Source organism: Scomber japonicus, chromosome 15 (genome assembly GCF_027409825.1).
Source record: "Scomber japonicus isolate fScoJap1 chromosome 15, fScoJap1.pri, whole genome shotgun sequence".
NCBI lineage: Eukaryota > Metazoa > Chordata > Actinopteri > Scombriformes > Scombridae > Scomber > Scomber japonicus.
The window spans coordinates 16029244-16041964 of record NC_070592.1 but is presented as its reverse complement, the minus strand read 5'-3'; the positions used below and the strand labels follow the sequence as shown (position 1 = coordinate 16041964).

Genomic DNA, 12721 nt, shown 5'->3' with positions numbered 1-12721 from the left:
TACAAGTACCTTGTAAACATGCCTTTCATCAGCATAAACACAAACAGCAAACCTCTGAGCTCTTCAGGTGAAATTGATTAAACGTGCACAAAACTCAGTTCATTCTTAATAGAGTTGACGATTTTTTCATTTTATAGGTTTGATGTAAATTCCAATTCCAACATGACAGTCTTACTATATGCACTGTATTATACAGTACAGTAACACTCTAAGGGCCTGATTAACTAAAGGTTTGCGTGTGTAAAAACGTGTGCAAACTTGACATCACCCGCAAAACATGTGCAAGCTGATCTACTAACGCAGCGCACTGAGGTGCTGTTCATTTAGTACGTTTGCCATAATGAATAGGTAATATGGGGCCTTTCAACCCCAGTGTGCAAAATACAGGGAGGAGAAAATGCAAATATGTTATTTAGCACACGCATTGTGATTTACCAAACCTGCATCTATAAATAAAACCTTTGAAGGGCAGGTACTAACCGGCTGCGCACTGCGCTCAGATGACTTTTGTCATTGTGGAGAGGAGGAGACAGAGGCACAATGACAGAATACGCACAGGATGGAGTGTTTCCACCTGTGTTAATATTTTGGAGTGGAATATTTTTGGTTTTACTAACAGCATTGACTTTGTACAAATATTCTCCCATATGTCGTTTTTTCTGGTCATATTTGTTTTTGTTATAACTCAATATATTTGTTAACCTCTTCCACCAGAACCTGATTGCAGCTTTCTGCTCGTCCAAACTCTCCATTAATACACGCAGAACCTTTATTTAAATACTGCTGTCTGCACCCTGTTGCACCTGTTTTCATGTACACAGTTATTCTTAGTAGATCACCCGCAAAACGCAAGCAAACGAAACGCGCAATCTATTGCACCGTGCAAGCAATTTAGTATCCACTATTTGGGATCTTAGTAAATCAGGCCCTAAGAGCACTCCCATAAAGTTATGGAGGTATTACAAGTATACAGGAAAGTGTTTATCTATTAAGCCTTACTGTATAACCATAAATCTGAGGTCTGCGGGTTTACAGCTGTTTGAGTCTACGGCCGTGTGAAACTCACCGGGAAAGCACTCAGCTGCCGTCCCTGCAATGCACAGCTGCATGTTAAACAAACAAGCACCCTCTGTGGGTAAACTCTTTTGTTAGTTCTTTGTCTTGTCAGGCACTTTTGAAGGGGGAAACAGAAGAAGGGAGAGTGAGGCATGTGACTTAAAAGTCAGCATCCTGACACCAGTGTAAGCCAGAGGAGAGGTGATGGTGGAGATGGAGCTTAAAATGATTTTAGAGATGAGAGTCTCCTATCTGTTGGACAGCAAAGTACATGGAAAAGTTATTTAAAGGTACTCTAGGAGTTATGGAAATGGTAGAATAAAGATCATGGATGCAAAAAGAATTTAACCTTTGTTCTGAAAAACTTTGCTATTACAAGTGGCATAAGTAAGTAACAGTAAAAGCAATAAAATTAGTACTATATACAAAGTTCTTCAGGGCTTTGGGGCAAATATTGAACCTCAAAGTAATTATAACTATAAAGTAAAAATATCAAGGACAACTGAAACAGAAATTATAGTTGGTTATCAGTTGGTGTAGGGAAAAAGAGGAAAAGGTAGAAAATGTTTGTAGGTAATAAGGGAAGGAGTTTTTAAGGAAGGGAGGGTTGGTATTGTTGCATGAACAACCCTTTACCTCCTCACCACAGTGTGCCAACACCAGGGTAAAAGTACTGAGACTTTAAAGGTGCAGGAAATAAAGAGAATTGGGTAAAGAGGAGGAGGAGGTGGAGGAAGAAGGGATTTTGCTTGAAGCAGGAGCCGGTGGGAGAGCAGTTGTGCTCTCATAACCCACTCTCCCCTTGGGTGTTCCTGTCAGGGCTCCAGGGAAGCAGACATAATTCACTTAATTGGTTCTCACTGTTACACGTATAAGACAAAGCATCAAAATCTCAAGAGGGATTTTTCTCTTCTCTAGGCCAAAGGTAACAAGGACTTCCCTCTGCCATCTCAGCAAATGAAGCAGTTTTTCCTCTTCAGTCTACATTTTCTGAGCTTCATCTGTATAAATCCATTTGTATTACTGCAACTTTGTTAATTTGATGAAGGGAACTGATTTGAAAAGGTACCAGCCAAACACGCAGTGTAAGAAAGACTGTAAACATTACAGACTGTTTCATCTTTGCATGAAATCAACAAATGACAGAAATTAATCCCATTTGAGACTGTAAAGAATTTCTTGAAACATGCCATACCAAAGTCACAAATGTCTGAAATATAGTGTTCCTACCCGTCAATGGATTTACACCATCACAGAAACAGTCTTAGTAATTTATAAGATAAATCACATGACAACTTCCCCCTCCCTACACCTACTCCAAAACAGGAAGTCAGTGACCCCTTTCCCCACATTCTCTGGACGCCTGACGAATGCTTTGTTCATTTCTTTAACCTGCGACCCACTAGACACATTCTGACTGGGCTGAATCAGTGTGCTTTAACCTTTGTGTAGACTAAGAGCTTAAACCAGTGCGTGGTCGTGCAAGGCAACATGCCAGAGTAAAGCCAAATCTGCAGAAACCTACATCTTGAGTTCCCGCATGAAAAAGGGTGGAATATTTCCCACCATGCTCTCTGACAAACTTATTTGGAGATCCAAGAGTCACTGCTTTTTGAAAGGGGTTAAAAGTCACTGTTGACTAAGACCAGTGATGTGCTGTTATCTATGGGACGTTTATGTAAACTGTGGCTAAATTCCACATGACTGTAGGAATAACTCATTTAAAACACTATGAATGCTCAGCTCTGATAGTTAGCCTGCCATAAGGCAAATACTTGATTTAAAATGTAATGTGTGCTAATTGTATAGTACATGTCCAGACAGTTTGATCAAAATTGAAAATAGAAAAAGTATTTGCTAAAAGAATTCTCTTCTAAAATGATATTTTTGTGAAGCTCTCAAGCAGAGCGTTCATTTGCTTTAGTTTTTCAGTAAAGATTTCCAACACCGCCCCGCCCCCTCCCAACATATTTTTATTTTAAGGAATTGTTTGATTTTTTTTAATTAAAAGGTGCTTATTTCCTTTCTTGTAGAGAGTTAGATGAAAAATGATTATTGTGTCTTTCTCTGTCTGTTCAGTATGAAGCTGAAGCCTACGGCTGGTTAGCTTAGCATATCAGTCATTTAGCAAACAGCTAGCCTGACTCTGTTCAAAGGTAACCACATCAGCCTAGCATCTCCAAAGCTCATTAAGTAATACTTTAGACTTGATTTAAGCCCCTTACTGTAATCAAGCTCATGCCTGCTAGTCTCCTTTTCACATATTAAATATCCTACAGGGAGGGAAGGCCAACAGATGCAGTATTCTATCACATTTTTTTTTTAAACTAACTTTTTTCATTCAAGGACACAAAAATGTCAGAAAGTAGCATTGGAGGACTTAGTGTTGGGGGGTGGCGGGGGTACATTAAGACCAAATACACAGTAAACTGAGTCCATAGTGCATGTTTCTGGGCAACTGGGATTATTTGGTGACCTTGTTCTCTTAGTGTACGTCTAGGAGCATGGCACACATCCTGTACAGACACAGCAACCTTTTTCACAAGACCTCTTGTGAACCGTGTGAACCTCTTATGTTGGTGAATGTGTCGCTCACCATTATATCAGTCTAACACAGAGTGGCATGCATGGAGGCAGAGGTGAACATGAAAAAGGGGCCATACCTGCAGTTGTTACCAAAAAAAAGAAGAAGCATTTATTGGTCACTTTAAAATGTCCATTCAGATGAAAAAGTCAGGATTTTCGTTATAGTGAGACTCATTTTTGATGCCGATACATAAATTGATATTTAGGATTTCAAAAGATCCAATATATCTGCTGATTTTTTTTTTACTGACAAATAACCTAAACAAACAATCTTGATACAGATCCGTAAGATTTGTTGGTTCTTTTTGTCAGTGCTCTCTGGTGGACAAACTATGTAATATTAACGCTGTCTCTAAATGACCAAAAAGTTAGTTTCTATACTGCGATCTTTTGTTGCTTATTGGCCAACATGATATATCTGCAATACACTAATACTGGCCTATGTAGGAAGTCACAAAGATGTCCAACCAGAGTGGCATGTGCCTTGTGCCAAACAGAGTTACAGATGAGTGGCTCAAATGCTGCTCTTGTGTATCATCAGGGTTAAAATGATGCATTGCAGTGTCTTGTTAGGGTACAGACACATTCTGTATTCAAAGGTTTCAAAAAACTTCTGCACTCAGAGCAATGCTGCTATACTAATACTGTATTACATGAAGTTCACTGAACTGTTAACTTGTGTTGACTGAAAAGTAAGTAAAGATAGATTAGATTAGTTGTGATTTCAGCCACTAAGGTACACACTGTGAAGTCTGTCGATGTGGCAGTATGCCCACTATTTGCTTAAGATACTCTACTATGGTTATTTGGCATTTAATGTTGACCTAATATTGCTTTTATTTGCTATTTTTGCAAACTTCACATACTTTTTCAAAAGGTGACAACAGTCAGCTGGAGTAGGATTAAACCTACACATGTGTAAAGTAATAGGTGTTACAACAGAGTGAGAACAGGTCACTGGCATATATTTGTTGCATTAATGCCTGCATGTAACTAAATACTGGCATTAAGCAGACAGTATTTTTAATGTAAACTTCATTGAAGCCAATGTATCTGTTACACCTGCTGGTTGAAACACTGACTATGCATTTTATTTATTTGTTTGTCACATGTTTTGCATATTCTGTACAGCCATCATATGTAATGCAAATTGAATGAAAAGTGCAGTACTTCCACTGTTGTGTACTAAAGTAAGAAATCTCACAAGATTGAACAGCTATTACTTTTAAACTGTGTTTTAGTACTTGAGTAGATTTACTTAGTTACTCTCCACCTCTGGGTGATACATTGCCCATCCTGCATCGGTACAGTAGCCAGTTCATCCAAACTCCCATTTCACTCACCACTCTTCCAGCATACACACTCACTCACTCACAGACAGACACACACATACAAATACACACACCTCCACAGCAGTAATCCCTCCAGGTTGTTGGGTTCTATGGGGGTCAGCGTTTGCCGGACACAGCTTTTATTTTGGCCCGATTACTTTTGGGCACAGTCATCGTATGGCCTCTGTCGACAGGGATAACGCTCATTGCGGTCGGATTGACGTCCGCCTCACTGGCTCCATTCACTGGGCCAGGCACAATCATTTAGAACTGGCAGGCCTAACACCTAACCCACAGAGCCGGGCCAGCCCAGTCAGCAAATACAACCCCCCATTTACCCCCCTCACCCCTTTAATCAGAGAGGAGGGGGACATTTAGAGAAATGGGGAGACAGAAAGAGAGAGAAGTAATTGGAGAGGTGGGATGATGAAGAGGGTGGGAGATATCAGTGAGAAAGTGGGGTCAGAGAAAAAAAGGGACTTAAAAAAGACTGTGTGTGTGTGCATATGTGTGTGTGTGTGTGTGTGTGTGTGTGAAAGAGAGAGAGAGAAAGTAGCTTTTCGTCAGCTGACTGGCCAGCATTTTTTTTTTGAATCAGAGCCATTTCCGCAGCAGCTTTTACAGAGTTTTGAGTTTTTGACCCTGATGGCCTCCGTGTCAAACCACTGATTAGTCACTGAACTGATGTTTTGTGATTCATGAATGTGGCTGTAGGCCAAAACTCACGCATCCCAACCCGTGATGTACATCAAAATGGGCAAAACTTCCAGGTCTGAGCATTCTTTCATATTGAGATGTGCACAATATGAAAATATACACAGTACTGTGTAAAAATTTTAGGCACATTAGATGTTTAGAACCATGATGGATAACCATCAGGGAGGCATCTGATCGGTCCCAAATGTATTCTGCAGTATGACAATAATCTCAAACATATAGTCATAAAGAACTATCTTCAGCAACAAGGAGAACAAGGAGTCTTGCAACATATGGTATGGCCCCCACAGAGCCCTGATCTCCACATCATCAAGGCAGTCTGTGATTATATGAAGAGTTAAACGCATCTGAGACGCCTTAATCCAAAGACGAACTGTGGCGGCAACTTCTCTCCAAGATCACTGGAACAATTTACCTGCAAAGGACCTTGAAGAACAGTGTGCCAGTGTATCAAGGAGAGCTGGTTTTAAAGTCAAAGCACGGTTACATTAAATATTGATTTAATTTAGTTTTCTTCTGTTTACTGAACTTTATATGAAGTTAATTGATAAATAAAAGCTATTCATTGGTATAATTTTAAAAAGCATCCTCACTTTACTTGTGCACAGTACTGTATATTATGTTCCTGACCTATAAATAAGACACAATAAAAACAGAAAATGCATTTACATGTTTTATCATCTGTGTACATGCGCTCATATCATTGTGTCATAGAATATAATAATAATTAATTATAAGTATATATATTAATAGGAAAAGTAGTGATTATTTTGACAATATGATTAAAAGCATTATTAACTCGGTTCAACAGTCCTCTGCTGCTCTCTTGTGGTGCACTCTGAAAAGTTGTGTTGTTTGAATTGGGACCAATAGGAAGGACATGTATCTTTATGCTGCAATATTTATCTTTCTACACCTTTTAGTGATAGAAATGTGAGACAGTTCATCAGTTCCTTGTCACACTGAACAGTTACTGGTGTTATTGCTCTAATAATGGATTCTTCTCACTTTGAAACATATTCAATAGTCTTATCAAATTAATTTGCATAGTTGATATTGGATGCCCTTTATTTATTTAGCCCAAGTAAATATAAGCTCTCTTTCAGGAGATATTGTTACAAAGTAGAACCTGTCCCTGTTTCATCCCTGATATTAGTTGTAGGCCATATTTCCTCTCTATAACTAAACAAATGAAACTCAGAGGAATGCTAGCAATGTGAAATATGTGTATAAATTAGACTAATTAATAAGGCAATTGAAAACACCAACATTGCTCAAATTTATTTAACCAAAAATAAAAAAGTGAGAAATGTGATTAACTTATTATGCAACATACCAGTCATTACTCCAAAAGAGAGGGTGACTGAAAGGCCTGGTGACGATAAACCGGTGTATGATGGATGTGCCTTTAAATGGAATATACCATTAACGACGGAGGGGGTCTGTTATTAGCCTTTTCCACAACATAATGTTGAGTTGCAAAAACTCTTCACTACAGATAAGGTATGCATTTTGATTCTACATTAAAGATTAATATGTCAAGGAAATTTACAAAATATTTTGCGAAAATAACGTTACCACTGTGGGAGATATCGTTGAGCGGTCCCGGAAATCCCCGTATTTACAAAGCCACTTAGCTAGCGCTGTTGTGTTTGAAAGCAGCGGAGAGCTAGTAAACCGACGAAAGAGGGATTACCTGAAGACGTAAAGGCATTTAAAGCAGATTTACCTGACAAATTAGGGAAAGTCTGTGTAGTAGGTCAGACATGATGGACAAGACAACAGGTGACAAGCGTCGTTGGCCTGAAAAGGATGCTAAGCATCCTCCGAGTACCGCTACCACGGAATACTGCGCCAAGTTGCAACAGTGGATGTGGCAGTATTACTGGGGATATGCCGGTTGGCAGAGCTGGGTGACTCTGTCAGCTTTCCCCTTTCCTCCTCCGTGTAGTTTCCCTCCGCCGGGGACAAGCGCTCAGACACCAGGTTCACCTGCCTCGACTTCCGGGGCTGGGCAGCAAGCTTTCGACTCACGTAACTGGTACAGCCACCCGTATCCTTTTAGTTTCCCTGCATCCTTCCCTCATCCTGGTGCCCCCCAGACGGAGCAGAGCACAGCCGCGACTCCAGCTACTGATGCCCGGACAACCCAGCAGCAGAATGGGAATCCACCTCAGCCAGGTAGGGTTCAGTTTCACTTAGTGTTAGTGTATTACAGGGCCTCCTTTCTCCAAAATGCCATTCAGTCTGAAGTAATGTGTGGGCTCACTTGTGTAATAAGCTTGGTCGTGAGTCTGGTGGGAAGCAGGCTTATATGGCCTGGAGAAAGCAAGCTTATATGCTTACAGCCCTTACAAAATCTCTCTTGGTTATCAGATAATTTTCAGCCGACATATAGTAGTAACGTAAGCCAGTAAAAATCAAGGTAATTTTAATTAAGAACTCGTCCAGAATAATGTGGAAAAGTATTCAATTTGTGAAATAAGCATACTGGATGCACTTGTCTTTTCGTCTGCTTCACAGGACGGGAATACACCATCCCCTCTCCTCTTCAGCGGTTCCTGGCTGAGACAGTGGACTTCTTCATCTTGTTTTGTGTGAAGGCCACCATTGTGCTGTGGATCATGCATCTGAGTGGGATGAAGTGAGTAAAGCTATCATAAAGTCTTAAATGAAACAGAACTTTAAAAGTAAAATGATAAATGCAAGAAAAGACAATCAGAGCCCAAATGAGAACATTTAAAAAATAAACTATTTTGGTTATTTAACACTGTAATTCTAGATTGCAATATGCAACATTCTCAGCCCTCATCGTAGTTTTCCTTAAGCTTACCTGACACAGGTGTAGCTGTAGGTCACTTATGCAAAATAGACAATTTGCAAGCATCATAGCTTTTAATGTCAAGTTATTTCACCATTCCCCAGATCCATCTTCACACAGGCATGCTGTCTCTCCTCTTTCAAGGGACATTGCCAAATTCATAACCCACTTCATTGTGGAGGAGATAGATGAGAACACGTCCATGGAGGACCTGCAGAAGATGATGGCTGTGGCTCTGGTCTACAGGGTGCTAGTGTGTGTGTATGAGGTGAGTCAAATTTAGCACAGTCGTGATAATATTTCTACATTAGATTTTATGATGGCTGAATAATATGATGAAAAATATTTAGATGAAAAGAATGAAGAAGACATTCTCCTGCGGATGTTACAATATTTAGTGATGGAGAAAACCTGCATGTTAAGCGTGTTGTTAATGTTCATCTCATTGATAATAAATAAGGTAATACATAAACTGTATTTGTACTTTTCAGCTTGCAAAGGAATCAGACTTATAATAGTACAAAAATTGTACATACCAAAAAACAAAATATGATTTACTAAATACCAATATATTGGCCAGCCAATATCTGTTCAGCCTGTTGGTAGTAATTGTGGGTGTTGAACAGATGTGTGGATAAAAACAACAGTGTCCCCACCTGAAATACAGAACTGAAACAACTTTCTCTAATTTGTTTAGTTACATTTAGTAGAAGCTGCTTCAGTGCCTCCTGGTCTTGTTAAATTAGAAGAGTCAGGCAGAGTCACCGCTGTTTCCCACAGAGGACAGTGATGCAACGTAACATTCATAGTTGCCTGAGATTAAGTCATGTATCAGGCCTTCTGCATCAGTGACTTGTTTTCCCAGGTGGGCTCCAGCACAGGGACATAGAGGCTCCTATGCTCAGACTAATGCCATCTGGCATGTTTCTTTCCATGGTTTTGACCTTGTTTGTGTATTATTAATTAGCTGTTTTACTGCTTCCTATGTGAGTGTAGTATCATTATTATGCTCTGCCTTCAACTGGTCTACAGCGTAGTATACTAGAGTGGTCAAGAGCCTACCAGATTGTTAGTTTGCTCTTCTTGTCCAATCAGATCATCTGTATCTGGGGCGCTGGTGGCGCCACACCAGGGAAGTTTCTGCTTGGCCTGCGGGTGGTGACCTGTGACACATCCACTTTGGTCCGACCTAACCGTGTCCTTGTGGTCCCAGCATCGAACGTCACCCTGTCTGCGTGAGTGATCACATGCTGTTTGAGATTCTTTTAATATATGAGTTAACTGTGTTTAGAGTGTTCTCTTAGTGGAACATTTTAGGGATACGTGCTTTAATTAATGTTAAAGGGATAGTTCAGGTTTTTTGACATGAAGTTGTATGACATCCTCACCATCAGTGTTGTGCATCAGCAGTGACTTTTCCCCTGCTGCGTCTGTTGAGTTCTGGCCCGCTTTTGGTGTTGAAGAAAGTAGTTCCGGCTAGTTTCTGGGGTCACAAATATAAAGCGCTTTGCTTCAAAAAACAATATGCATTCAAAAGAGTAATAAATTTGCATCACAAAATCATTGTTCGTAAAAAAGTCAGACCTCACAATCACCTGGCACTATTTTCCCTCCCTTCGTAGCACTGCGTGCTGCCACCTGTTGACAGCTGCGCACCTTTCCATCAGCTGTTTCACAGTGTTTACATGCTCAGATACACGAGAGCGCTAACGTGAGAACTAGAGAGAGGTAAATATATTATTAGACAAGAAAATATATGAAAAATGGTGCGGACAGACACAAGCTGGTACACTGGCCTCCTCATCAATTGAGAGATCTTGCATCTGTGGCATGACAAGTTCCCATTCGTGGCAGCAGTAGCTCTCCACCTCCGTCGGCATTAATTGACACTTTGAACAAGTGCACCACCATTTATCGCTCACTCTGTCTCTCATCACAGCTACAGCTGCAGATCCAACTTCAGCTTGGACCGCTTCTCTGTCTCTCTCCTCTCCATCTGACCCGTTCTAACTCCATCTGACGAAGCTCGGTATCTGTATATTTGGGCTCATAAAGGTTTCCCCTTTGACTCTGTGGTAAAAGAAATGTCTTCATCACTTGTTTCATAGTCAGACATATTTACGTTTACCATCCGAGCATGTAAACACTGTGAAACAGCTGGTGGAAAGGTGCGCAGCTGTCAACAGGCGGCGGTGCGCAGTGATACGAAGGGAGGGAAAATAGTGCCAGGTGATTGTGAGGTCTGACTTTTTTACGGACAATGATTTTGTGATGCATATTGTTTTTTGAAGCGCTTTATATTTGTGACCCCAGAAACTAGCCGGAACTACTTTCTTCAACACCAAAAGCGGGCCAGAACTCTGCTCACAGAACGCAGCAGGGGAAAAGTCACTGTTGATACACGACACTGATGGTGAGGATGTCATACAACTTCATGTAAAAAAAACAGAATTATCCCTTTAATATAAAATGTCTTGGTCTTGTCTCTTTTGTCTTGACTGTCGCAGCTCTACTGTGCGGGCACTGAATAAGAACTTCTCCATCGCCTTCCTTTTTCCTGTCTTCATCACTCTGCTCTTCTTCCAGCACAACAGGACTGTGTATGACATTGTGGCAGGGACAATTGTTGTCCAGCGCAGAGGGGGCAGATAGCCTTTTCTCCAGCAGCAGACTCTTATATGCAGTGGGAATGATGATGCATGGCAGGCCTATGGGTACTGAGTGTCCAACAATTTGAACTTAAATCGGTCACAAATGAACAGGCTTTGAAAACAGCAACGCACTGGCCCATTTCTTCACAAAATCAAACTCTAGTTTGAATTGCACTTTAAAATGGGATGCATACAGCACAGGTTTAAACAAAGTACGGTGGAATTAAAAGAATCAAACCTTACATTTTTGAGTGTAAGGTATTTGTTTTAAACCACTGAACCAACAAAAATTCCTCTTAAGTATTGTGAGTTTTGATAATTGCAAAGTGTGTTAAGCTGAAAAAGGTGCTGACTGATGTTATCGGGAGACTAAGGAAGAACTTCTCCACATATGATGTGAATCTTAATATGTAAGTTACATTTTAAAAATATATAATTTTGCCTACTCATAGTCTCTTTTGGTACCACTTTTTGGTACCAGAAAAAAACTTTGGTCCACATAGCAATACACTTTGACAGAGACTGGTTCATTTTTCTACAGAAACTAAAGCCATCAGAATCTACACGTGAGCTGGGTAAGCAGGGTTTTAAATGATTAGGACTTGTACTTCACAGCATTTTCTTATAGGAATTGTTCTTTTGGTGAATCAAGTTTTTGGTTTGCTAATACTTTTTGTGTTACATTGTGATTTTTCTTAAGCACTCAGACTAAAGAAAATGAATGCCAGGCTTATTCGTTTCTATTCTTTGTGCCTATGGATATTTTGATGAAGAAGTATTGTTTGAATATCTTTCTGCCATGGTGAAAAGTAACAATATGAGGCACGAACACTGGAAACTGTGTTTATGAATTCTCCATTGATATTTTTTTGTCATCAGACTTGTCATTTTTGTGACTCAGGGCAGCTGATTAGCATAACAAAACTGTCTCAGATGTATCATTTAATGCCACTGCTCTTGTCAGATTTTCACTGATTAACAATGAAAAGCTCTTGTCTTCTTGTATTAAATATTAGTAATGGTTTGTCTGCTCATTTAATTGATTTTTTTGTTTGTATAATGCTACTCAGTCTTTAACTCTGAGTTCTCACAAGTAGCCAAATCAACACAGACAGTGGCAAACAGCAGAGTTGAAAACACAAAGGCAAAGAGGAGGATAGGAGAATTGATCAAAAAAAAAGTTTTCATAATAAGTGTTAAATATTTCAGTAATGTAATAAAAGTCCATGTCTTCAAATTTGAATATAAAAATAAATTAAGACATTTTGATAAATCTAGGTGATATTTGATTTATGTCCTTTTATTTTGGACTTTTTTTTATCCTCATCTAGCATCTAAATTCTACTTGGAACTTTTTTATGAAACAAGAAGCTGCTGATCTTTTACACAATGACACTGATAACTCAGGAGGCAGCTGTAGCAATTAAATACAGCAAGTCATCTAACTGTGGCCTGCTTTCTCTCTCAAAGACTTTTGTCGCCTCACTTAACCAAAATTTCAATAGGTGTCCTTGATCAGGGACGCTGCGTCATTAATGAGTAAGGAATAGCTATCAGGA

The 12721-nt window shown here is 39.8% G+C and overlaps 1 protein-coding gene across 1 annotated transcript; it reads left to right on the top strand.

Annotated features, from left to right (window-relative positions):
• The first annotated feature begins 7400 nt into the window (after positions 1 to 7400).
• Positions 7401 to 12179, top strand: fam8a1a (family with sequence similarity 8 member A1a). Its single transcript, XM_053334478.1, has 5 exons — positions 7401 to 7871; positions 8214 to 8334; positions 8656 to 8779; positions 9607 to 9746; positions 11019 to 12179. The coding sequence occupies exons 1-5, from the start codon at positions 7457 to 7459 to the stop codon at positions 11161 to 11163; spliced, it is 945 nt and encodes a 314-aa protein (XP_053190453.1). The 5' UTR covers positions 7401 to 7456; the 3' UTR covers positions 11164 to 12179.
• Positions 12180 to 12721: the final 542 nt, after the last annotated feature.